Consider the following 12408-nt stretch of genomic DNA (forward strand, 5'->3'; position numbering starts at 1 on the left):
CCATGACCTTCAATCACAATCCCCATCAGGCAGGACAGACACCAACACAGATACAAAACACAGGTTCTTGGGTCTTACACATCTATCTACACTGGGAACAAATTCCCTCGAGCAATTTTCCAAGCCAGGGCCTACTAAAGGGCTGAAGAAAGCCAAATCATTCAAATTGAAGGCAAAATAATTTATTCATGACACAAATTTGCTTATCAATAAATAAAAATAAAAACTACCCTACTAGCTTTGATATAAGATACATGATCAAACAAGGAAATAAAGAAATACCAGTGCTAGGCCCTTAAATGTCTGTCAACCCTGGAGCTCCCCTCTAGACACACTTCTCAGTTCAACTACCATTCTCCTTGGTGAGTCTCAACCACCTTCCCAGTTTAGATCTCCATGTTTGTGGAAATGATTGCTAACTCTGTGACTCTAAGCTAGACGGTCCCTTAATATACCCAGTGGGTACTGTACATCTCCAGCTGAACATCTGAAAGCCACCTCACATTAACATCTACGGAGAGAATTCATCACTTTGCCCATCCAGAAGTATTCTCCTCAGAGTTCCCTCTCTTACCTTGTTCAATGGCAACACCATCTACCCAAGCTAGAAATCTAGTAGGAGTCTGACTGGGTAAGTAGGTGGGGGCCAGAGAATTTAGGGCAGTGCTTCTCTGTCTTATTAGCCAGGGTCCCTTCACTGTGTGCCTCCACCCACTACATGTAACACTCCTAATCATCCCGACAACGAAAATTCTTCTACACATGTTCAAATGTCTATCAGTAGGTAGGGGAAGTAGAAGTCTCATCCAGGTTGAAAACTACTGATTCAAGTAAGGCCTTCTACACTTGGTGTAGAGTTTTTCCTATTTGTAATGGAGACCTTAAAAGAGTTTTAAGTTGGGAAGTGACATAATCTTACATTTTAAGGAAATTATTCTTGAGCTGTAGAAAATGGATTAAAGAGCAAAAGTGGAAGTAGGTGCTGCTGGCCAAGACCAGGATGGTGGCAGTGAAATGATTTAAGAGATTCTGAGAAGTTTGGTGGTAGAATCAATGTGGCTTGTTGATGAATTGACTGTGAGGAGTACAGTAAAGCAGACTCAAGGATCTCAAGGATGACTCCTGGGTTTCTGGCTTAAACAAATGGGTGGATGATGGTATCACTTTTTGAGATGGGATAGTTTTTGATAGTAGTAGAGGGGATGCTAATGAAGTGCTGAGATATGTTTAACAAATGCAAGTAAATAAATAAGTAGGCTGCTGAATGTATGGGAAAGGTCCTAAGGGGAAAGGTACAGTCTAGGGATAAAGATCTGTGTGTTAATGCAGTACATGGTATAAGACATGGGCTCTAGAGCCAGCCTGTCCAAGGCTGAATGCCAACTCTCCCACTTACTAAAAGGTGGCTTTGGCCTTGTTGTTTAATCTCTCTGTGCCTCAGTTTCTTCATTTGTAAAATGGAGATAGTAGTACACACTTCTTAAGGTTGGTGCGAGAATTAAATGAGTTAATATATGCAACACTAAGGACAGTGCCTGGCAGATAGTGTCAGTGATTATCACCTTCTGCAGCAGACATCTAGAGGATTCTGAAAATCATGACAATGGAGAGAAATCCCTTAGGGAGAAAAGAGGGTTAGTACAGAGCTTTGAGAAACAACATGTATGGCTCAGACAGAAGAGAAGGAGGCTTCAGCAAAGTCTCCTGAGAAGGAAAAATAACCAGTGGGGTAGGAGGAAGACCAGGAGTGCATAATAACATGGAAGTCCAAAGGAGAGTTTCAAGAAGGCAGGCATGGTCTGTTGTGCTGTGTGTTGCTGTAAGTGAGATAAAAACAGACACGTCTGTTGGATCTGGCCATGGGGAGGTAGGTCACTGATGACCTTAACAAGAGCAGACCCAGTCATGAGTTGAAGGGAAAACTGGTTAGCAAGTAGAGTCAGCCTGTGCAGATAATCCTTTTGAGAACTCTGGGAATAAAGTAAAGTGGAGAAATAGGGGAACAGATGGAGGTGGGTGTGAGGTCAAGGGAGGGAGGTTTAGCCACAAATCTGGTTTTAAAGGTAGGATATAAAAGAGCTTTCAAAAAGGGTATGCCAGGTGAAGGAACACATCAGCGCTCCTTAGGGTTCAACTCACATCACAGCACAATTATCTTCCCATGGGCTACGAGGGCTCCAAGGGCAGACTCTCTTATTCACCTCTGTTTCCCAGCACCTAGAACAGAGCCTGATAAGGAGAGCAGAGGGATATTTGTGGTGTAAATGGACAAACTCATCTTTCCTGCATGATGGGTATTCTTCCCAATTTTTCTTTTTCTGGTAATAACCCTTGACATACGTCGCTATAAGACTTTGCCAAAGGAGACACAGCCTCTGAAGAACATGAAGAATGCTAAAATGAACTTACTAAAATGAACTCTAGAAAAGATTTTCCTGCTGAAGGGCCCAGATGTGCAAATTACAAGCAGAGCCCAATGAGCAACAAGAGTCCTGAATTGCAAACTGGAACATCAGGCCCAGGAGAGCAGAGGAGAGGCCTGATATGCTCCATCCCTGTCAGCAAAAGGTCAGCACAGAGCACCATTACAAGTCTCCTGTCCGGTCTCTCCTACATGCAATCAATTCTACACACCAGTAATTGATTCTTCTTATTACCACGACTCTTAGGATTCTGGAAAATTTTCCTACCACAGATCGTATCAGCTCTTCACTTCAGGAAGATAGCCCCTTTGCCCCTTGTACTAAATCCTCTCCCATGGTTCTCCTCCTCTCATGTTAACCTAGGCCATATCACTTGTGTCCACCCCTGGCTCTTATTCATCCTGCTCCATCCTTCTGTCAATCTAAGCTATAAACTAGAGATCAAATGCCATTTTTTCCACAAAGATACCTCTGCTGACATTTAACCTAGATTGATTTCTGAATTCCCAGCTTGACTTTGTGTGTGTAGCACACGTTGTCACACTTGATTATGCTGCTTTATACTTTACAGAAACAAATCATATGTTCTCACTTCCACTACACTATAAGCTACCCGAAGCAATGACACTGTCTTGTTCTACTTCTAGGCCTGACAGCTGGATATTTAATAGGTCCTTAACAAAGTCACTTAAGATTAACATACTGTTGCCTCTATGAAACCACTCGGTCAGCTTTTGCTTACCCAATCATTTACGTCTTGAGTTTCTGAGTGTGGTCCCTGGTCTAACAGTGCTTTGTTTGTGCCAGCTCCCTCACATGCATTCCCAGAGCTCCTGTGCTGAGGCACACTACCTTCACCAGTCCCATGAGACCAGAGGCCCTACATCCACTCTAAATGTCTGCTAGACAAGGGACCAGAAACTTTACTAACAGTCTTAAAAGGTGCATCTGTGATAGCCTTAAGAAGATTAACAATTAGAAAAGATAAAAGAGCCAAGCAATTTTAAAGTTAAAATTTCAACAGTTCTGGGCTTTCCTGGTGGCACAGTGGTTGAGAATCCACCTGCCAATGCAGGGGACACGGGTTCGATCCCTGGTCCGGGAAGATTCCTACATGCCGCAGAGGAACTAAGCCTGTGCGCCACAACTACTGGGCCTGTGCTCTGGAGCCCACGAGCCACAACTACTGAGCCTACGTGACACAACTACTGAAGCCCGTGCGCCTAGAGCCAGTGCTTCACAACAAGAGAAGTCACCACAATGAGTAGCCCCCGCTCACTGCAACTAGAGAAAGCCCATGCGCAGCAATGAAGACCCAACGTAGCCAAAAATAAATTTTAAAAAAGTGCCTCTTTTAAAAAAAATTTTTCAACAGTTTTATTTTTGCAACTTTTCTATAAATCTAAAATCATTTCAAAATAAAAAATTAAAAAATTTAGCTCAGGGCTTCCCTGGTGGCGCAGTGGCTGGGAGTCCGCCTGCCAAAGTAGGGGACACGGGTTCGAGGCCTCGTCCGGGAGGATGCCACATGCCATGGAGCAGCTGAGCAGTGTACCACAACTACTGAGTCTGCGCTCTAGAGCCCACGAGCCACAACTGCTGAGGCCTGCGCACCTAGAGTCCGTGCTCTGCAACAGGAGAAGCCACCACAATGAGAGGCATACACACCGCAATGAAGAGTAGCCCCTGCTCGCCACAACTAGAGAAAGCCCGTGTGCAGCAATGAAGACCCAACACAGCCAAAAATAAAATAAATTTATTAAAAAAAACAAAACAACTTAGCTCAACATAGCTGCCATGACAGAAAACTCAATTAACCATGGCTTGTCTTAACTATTTTTTAAGGAACGTAAAAACACGGTTGGAAAGTCCCACTGCATAAGGGGGCTTATTCAAGACTCCCAAGATGATCACTTTTTTTTTTTGGGGGGGCCATGTTACATGCCTTGAGGGAATCTTAATTCCCCAACCAGGGATCAAATCCATGCCCCCTGCAGTGGCAGTGTGGAGTCCTAACCGCTGGATCACCAGGGAATTCCCCAAAGATGATCACTTTTAACAGGCCCACCAGAAGGTATTTTAGATCTCATAATTCACTTATACTGTGTCCAGTGTAGTCCATCTTTAGATGACAACTAAAGGAGGAACAATTTAACACCCTCTCAACTGTGAAGAGTTTAGAGCCTGTGTGCTAAATTACAGGGGTTCCACTAGATCTGTTCATTTGTGATGCAGAAAGCAGCTTCTGGGACAGAGATAACACTTGGGGTGACCCATTAGTCTCTACCTAGAAGTTTACCCTTCCTAAAGAGATCACAAAAAAGCACTCCAAGCATCTATCCCCAAAGCAGTTACTAGTCATTTCATTTACCTTCAGGTACCAGGCTAAAATTCCTGCCGTTCCACAGCTTCACTTGCCATTCCTGTCCCCTCTCCCCAACTCTAATTAAAATACTAAATACTGTATTACTGCAAGACCAACGTCATTCCTGTAAACAAGCCAGAGGCGAAAGAGGTTACCAGGCAAGTTCTGTGTTGCACTGGGCCCTGAGGGAGCAGGCTGCCCTACAGATAAGTCTCACTTACTGAACAAGTAACCTGGAGCTGCTGCTGCTGCTGCTGCTGCTGTGGTGGCGGTGGCGTCTGTTCCTGGGGGGTTTGTTGTTGTGGCTGCTGCTGAGGGTCCCATATATGGACAGTCTGAGCTGTATTCTGGTATGTGCCTGCCACGGCCTGCACAGCCACTGGAATGTGGATGTTGCCATTCATGAACTGTGCTGGAAAGAGAGAGTTTGCAAGGGTCTGCACTACCTCTTCATGGGAGTTTTTCACTACAGACGTGGTGCCCACCATCTTCTCCTTGTCATCCTCCAGCTTTACAGCTGCCAGGGCTGTGGGTGAGCCACTGACGTGAACTGCGTTGTAGGCTTCCTGGGGAATGGCAATGTGAGTAATGCTCTGCTGCTGAGGGTCCCCCCGGGGCTGGGCAGAGTAAACAGGTATGGTCCAAGTTTCTCCTGTAGGGCTAGTAATGGTCCCAGTGGCACTGTACAGGTGGGCACTGTCTACTGTTAGTAAGTCGGGCCTCAAAGACACATAACTCTGCTGCTGGCCCTGTGGAATGGCCAGCACGGTGGCCACCGGCTGCCCTGAGATGGCGTAGGACACAGTGATGGGCATGTCCACTTTGCGCTTCTTCACTGGCTGGAGGACACTGGCCGTGCCAACCCGCCGCTCCCCTTCCCGAGGTGAGCCCTGCTGGGACGGTGGTGGGGAAAGGGCACCCACAGTCTGGATTTGGATCTGCTGACCCCCAGCAAGAGACTGGCCAGCCACCAGCTGAGCCTGGATCTGTTGATGTGGGATGTGCTCCTCTGGGATCTCTGCAGCCTGGATCTGCTGGGCCGCCTGCATGTGCTGCACCTGGATCTGGGCCGCCTGCAGCTGCGAAGGGCTGGGGCTCTGCAGAGATGGGGTCTGGATGGAGGGGGCTGTCGGCTGTGCTGCTTGGCCTTGGATCTGCACCTGGACATGGATGGGCTGCTCAGCAGGTTGGTGAACGGTGAGCTGCGGGGAGAGCTGCTGAGCCGAGACCTGCTGCGGAGACTGCTGTACCTGCACCTGTACCTGCAGCGACAAGATTCACCAGTGAGTGAATAGGGCAACATCGAGAATCCAGCCCCGAAGGGAAGAAGAGATCTCAGACGGGAACCCTGGGTAATGTGAAGAGGAGGGGCCGCCATACCCAAGGCTTCTGAGGAGGCCATAATCTCCAAAACCATAGGCAAAATTCTCCAGCATCACACTCTGAATGTGTTGCATTCAGAGCAACACATATCCACCTGAGAGCAAGCAAGACTATCAAGTGGGAAATATCAAAACTTTTGCTCATTTCTTGACTTCCTTTTTAAAAGTAACCCCTTTTGTTTTTGCATACTGACATAGTAGTACAAGTATACAATTTATAAATATATACTTAGGCGTATGATCAAAAAATAGTTTATCCATGTGGTTAGTAATAAAAAGTGTGGGAATCTTGTTCTAAAAGGTCAGAAGGCATTCAATTCCCAACTCAGGATCAAAACTACCCCCACCACAGACAAACAGTAAAAAAACACAGTAGAGAAAAACAACAACAACAACAACAACAAAAACACAGTAGAGACAAAATGTTTGAAATCTCTTTTGGAGATACCTCCAACTTTGCTGCTAAAATATGGGCACTGTTGAATGATTCTTTAGAGTGCTTATTTAAGACAGCATTGTTTTAATAGAGAAGCCACAGATTCCTGATAATTTAATCTAAGGTTATTATATCCTGACCCATGCATTTCTGATAATAATGCAGCTCATGTCTTATTGCAGTTACTTCAGCATACAAAACAGCACGAAAAGATGCTATGTATAGTATGTAATTTTAAAAAAGAAAAGGTTTTTCCATCAGACACACATACCTAAATTACTCTGAACTCGGACTTCCCTGGTGGTCCAGTGGGTAAGAATCCACGCTCCCAATACAGGAGGCCTGGGTTCAATCCCTGTTTGGGGAACTAGATCTCATATGCATGTCGCAACTGAGTTTGCATGCCACAACTAAGAAGCCCACATATCGCAACTAAAAGTCCACATGCCACAACGAAGATGCCACGTGCAGCAACTAAGACCCAGTGCGGCCTACATAAATAAATTAAAAAAAAAATTACTCTGAGCTCATGTAGGAAGGAGGAAGGTATAAAATAATAAGGTAGATCAGTGATTATATACATCACAAAAGATAACCAAAGATGGTGCTGGGACAACTGGCTATCTATGTAAAAAGAATGAAGTTGGACCTCATCCTCACAACATACACAAAAAATGGGAGAGGATCTGAACAGACACTTCTCCCAAGAAGATAAGCAAATGGCCGGTAAGCACATGAAAAGTTACTTAACACTGTTAGCCGTCAGGGAAATGCAAATCAAAAGCAAAATGAGATACCATTTAAACCCAGGAGGTTGACTATAATAAAAAAAAAAAGATAATAGGGACTTCCCTGGAAGTCCAGTGGTTAAGACTCCACGCTTCCAACGCAGGGGCATGGGTTCCATCCCTGGTCGGAGAACCCAGACCCCACATGACTTGTGGCACAGCCAAAAAATACAATTAAAAAAAAAGTTTTTTTTAAAATAATAAAAGATAACAGGGACTTCCCTGGTGGCACAGTGGTTAACAATCCGCCTGCCAATGCAGAGGACGAGGATTCAAGCCCTGATCCGGGAAGATCCCACATGCCGCGGAGCAACTCAGCCCATGTGCCACAACTGCTGAGCCTGCGCTCTACAGCCTGTGAGCCACAACGACAAAAGCCCACACAACTACAGCCTGAGCTATGCTTTGCAACGAGAAGCCACCCCAATGAGAAACCTGCGCACTGCAACAGAGTTAGCCCCCACTCGCTGCAACTAGAGAAAGCCCACGCACAGCAAGGAAGACCCAACACAACCAAAAATAAATAAATAAATAAATAAGATAACAAATGTTGGCAAGGATGTGAAAAAACTGGAATTCTCATACACTGCTGGTGGGAATGTAAAATGGTGTAGCTGCTTTGGAAAAAAGTCTGGCAGGGACTACCCTGGTGGTGCAGTGGTTAAGAATCTGCCTGCCAATGCAGGGGACACAAGTTTGAGCCCTGGTCCAGGAAGATCCCACATGCCATGGAGCAACTAAGCCCATACGCCACAACTACTGAGCCCGCAAGCCACAACTAGAGAATGCCCACACGCAGCAACAAAGACCCAATTCAGCCAAAAATAAAAATAAATAAATTTATAACATACTTTAAAAAACAAACAAACAAAAGTCTGGCAGATCATCAAAAGGTTAAACATAGCATATGACAAAGATATGAAAACCACACCATATGACCTAGCAGTTTCACTCCTAGTTATATACTCAAGAGAAACAGAAACTATACTCATGTAAAAACTTGGACATGAGGGACTTCCCTGATAGTCCAGTGGTTAAGAATCTCCCTTCCAATACAGGGGACGTGGGTTCGATCCCTGGTCAGGGAACTAAGACCCCACATGTGGCAAGGCAGCCGAGCCCATGAGCTCAAGATCCCACATGCCGCAACTACTGAGCCCAGGTGCCACAATGGATAGCCTGCACGCCACAACGAAAGATACCATATGCACAACTAAGACCCAACGTGGCCAAATAAAGAAATTAATAGATAAATATTTTAAAAAAGAACTTGGACATGAATGTTAATAACAGCATTATTTAAAATAACCAAAAAGTGGAAACAACCCAAATATCTATCAACTGATGGATAAATAAAATGTAGTACTTCCATACAACAGCATGTTGTTTAGTAAGAAAAACATAAAGTTTTGATAAAATGCTACAACACAGATGAACCCTGAAAACATTATGCTAAATGAAGTCAGTCACAAAAGACTACATATTGTATGATTCCATTAATATGAATGTCCAAAACAGGCAAATCTATAGAAATAGAAAGTAGATTAGTGGTTATCCAGGACACAGGGACTGGGGAAAATATGAAGTAACTGCTAATGGCTACAGGGATTCTTTCTGGAGGTGATGAGAAATGTTCTAAAATTGATGTGGTAATGGCAGCACAACTCTGTGAATAGACTAAAAACTACTAAGTTGCACGCTTTACATGGAAATGACTGAATTATTTGATATGAGAATTACATCTCATTAAAGCCACTACTGATTTAAAAAAAAAAATAAAAAAGCAAGGAAGAGGCTGTGTAAAGAGCATAGGCCTTGGGACTTCCCTGGTGGTCCAGTGGCTAAGACTCCACGCTCCCGATGCAGGGGGTCTGGGCTCATTCCCTGGTCAGAGAACTAGATACCACATGCCACAACAAACAGTTAGCATGCCACAACTAAAGAGCCCGCATCTCACAACTAAAAGATTCCGTGTGCTGCAATGAAGATCCCACATGGTGCAATGAAGATCCCATGTGCCACAACTAAGACCTGGCGCAGCCAAATAAACAAATAAATAAATATTAAAAAAAAAAAAGAGCATAGGCCTTATGAACAGACTTTAAGTGAAGAGACTTGAAGTGATGATGTACTTTCCTGGCTGTGAGTCCTCTAAGTTTCAGTTTCCTGAGGTACAATAAAAAGGGGGAGAATGCCTACCTCCTTACAGAGTTGTCCATGAGCATAAAATAATGTTTACTGACACATAGTAGATGTTCAAAAAGTAGGTTTTCTTCCTCATAAGCAATATTTCTTTACACCAGTGAGTCTCAAAATGTAGTTTCCAGGCCAACATCATCATCACACTGGCAATTATCAGAAATACAAACTTTCAGGTCCCAGCTCAGAACTATTAAACCAGAAACTCTAGGAATGGGCCCAGCAATCTGTATCTTAACAAGTCTTCCAGGTGACTGATGCATGCTCAAGATGGAGAATCAGTGCTTTATACCAAGGACTAGAGGAAATAGTGAAGCCAATTACTACAAAAAAGCAGTTTTCAAGCTCTTTGGTCTCAGCACCCTTTCAAAAAATGATTGAGGGCCAACCCCAAAAAGCTTTTCTTTACACGAGCATAGATAACAATTCTTACTGTATAAGAAAATTAAAATAGGAAACTTAGAAAAATATTAATTCATTAAAAATCACCACATAGAGCAGAAGCAAGAAGAACTACAATTCTGCAGCCTGTGGAAGGAAAACCACGTTCACAGAAAGATAGACAAAATGAAAAGGCAGAGGACTTTGTACCAGATGAAGGAACAAGATAAAACCCCAGAAAAACAACTAAATGAAGTGGAGATAGGAAACCCTCCAGAGAAAGAATTCAGAATAATGATAGTGAACATGACCCAGGACCTTGGAAAAAGAATGGAGGCAAAGATCGAGAAGATGCAAGAAATGTTCAACAAAGACCTAGAAGAATTAAGAACAAACAGAGATGAACAATACAATAACTGAAATGAAAAATACACTAAAAGGAATCAATAGCAAAATAACTGAGGCAGAACAACAGATAAGTGACGTGGAAGACAGAATGGTGGAATTCACTGCGACAGAACAGAATAAAGAAAAAAGAATGAAAAGAAATGAAGACAACCTAAGAGACCTTTGGGACAACATTAAACACAATAACATTCACATTATAGGGGTCCCAGAAGGAGAAGAGAGAGAAAGGAGCTGAGAAAATATCTGAAGAGATTATAGTCGAAAACTTCCCTAACACAGGAAAGGAAATATCTACCCAAGTCTAGGAAGTGCAGAGAGTCTCAGGTAGGATACACCCAAAGAGAAACACGCCAAGGTTTTTACCATCAAATTGGTAAAAATTAAAGACAAAGAAAAATTATTGAAAGCAGCAAGTCAAAAACAACAAATAACATACAAGGGAACTTCCATAAGGTTAACAGCTGATTTCTCAGCAGAAACTCTACAAGCCAGAAGGGAGTGGCATGACATATTTAAAGTGATGAAAGAGAAGAACCTACAACCAAGATAACTCGACCTGGCAAGGGTCTCATTCAGATTTGATGGAGAAATCAAAAGCTTTACAGACAAGCAAAAGCTAAGAGAATTCAGCACCATCAAACCAGCTCTACAGCAAATGCTAAAGGAACTTCTCTAAGCGGGAAACACAAGAAAATAAAAGCACCTACAAAAACAAACCCAAAACAATTACGAAAATGGTAATAGGAACATACATATTGATAATTTCCTTAAATGTGAATGGATTAAATGCTCCAACCAAAAGACACAGGGTCGCTGAATGGATGCAAAAACAAGACCCATATATATGCTGTCTACAAAAGACCCACTTCAGACCTAGGGACACATACAAACTGAAAGTGAGGGGATGGAAAAAGATATTCCATGAAAATGGAAATCAAAAGAAAGCTGAGTAGCAATACTCATATCAGATGAAATACACTTTAAAATAAAGAATGTTACAAGAGACAAGGAAGGACACTACATAATGATCAAGGGATCATTCCAAGAAGAAGACATAACCATTATAAATATATATGCACCCAACATAGTAGCACCACAATACATAAAACAACTGCTAACAGCTATAAAAGAGGAAATCGACAGTAACACAATAATAGTGGGGGACTTTAACACCTCACTTACACCAATGGACAGATCATCCAGACAGAAAATTAATAAGGAAACATAAGGTTTAAATAACACAATAGACCAGATAGATTTAATTGATATTTACAGGACATTCCATCCAAAAACCGCAAATTACACTTTCCTTCTCAAGGGCACATGGAACATTCTCCAGGATAGATCACATCTTGCATCAAAAATCAAGCCTTGGTAAATTTAAGAAAACTGAAATCATATCAAGCATCTTTTCTGACCACAATGCTATGAGATTAGAAATTCATTACAGGGGAAAAAATGTAAAAAACACAAACACATGGAGGCTAAAGAATACATTACTAAATAACCAAGAGATTACTGAAGAAATCAAAGAGGAAATCAAAAAATACCTAGAGACAAATGACAATGAAAACATGACGATCCAAAACCTATGGGATGCAGCAAAAGCAGTTCTAAGAGGGAAGTTTATAGCAATACAAGCCTGCCTCAACAAACAAGAAAAATCTCAAATAAACAATCTAAACTTTCACCTAAAGGAACGAGAGAAAGAAGAACAAACAAAACCCAAAGTTAGTTGAAGGAAAGAAATCATAAAGATCAGAGCAGAAATAAATGAAATAGAAACAAAGAAAACAATAGCAAAGATCAATAAAACCAAAAGCTGGTTCTTTGAGAAGATAAAGAAAATTGATAAACCTTTAGCCAGACTCATCAAGCAAAAGAGAGAGAGGACTCAAATCAAGAAAATTAGAAATGAAAAAGAAGTTACAACGGACAAGGCAGAAATACAAAGCATCATAAGAGACTACTATAAGCAACTCTATGTCAATAAAATGGACAACCTGGAAGAAACTGACAAATCCTT

The 12408-nt window shown here is 42.5% G+C and overlaps 1 protein-coding gene across 3 annotated transcripts in view; it reads right to left on the bottom strand.

Moving 5' to 3' along the window:
- QRICH1 (glutamine rich 1) overlaps positions 1-12408 on the bottom strand; it is a 55181-nt gene that overhangs the window by 12158 nt on the left and 30615 nt on the right. For all 3 annotated transcript variants that reach the window (XM_027098694.1, XM_027098695.1, XM_027098696.1), the window contains exon 3: positions 5010-6050. In XM_027098694.1, the coding sequence (XP_026954495.1) occupies positions 5010-6050 (1041 nt within the window). The remainder of the gene's footprint in view (positions 1-5009; positions 6051-12408) is intronic.

The sequence above is a fragment of the Aethalodelphis obliquidens genome, unplaced genomic scaffold (genome assembly GCF_003676395.1).
Source record: "Aethalodelphis obliquidens isolate GAN/ISIS:26980383/991018 unplaced genomic scaffold, ASM367639v1 scaffold125, whole genome shotgun sequence".
NCBI classification, from domain to species: Eukaryota; Metazoa; Chordata; class Mammalia; order Artiodactyla; family Delphinidae; genus Aethalodelphis; species Aethalodelphis obliquidens.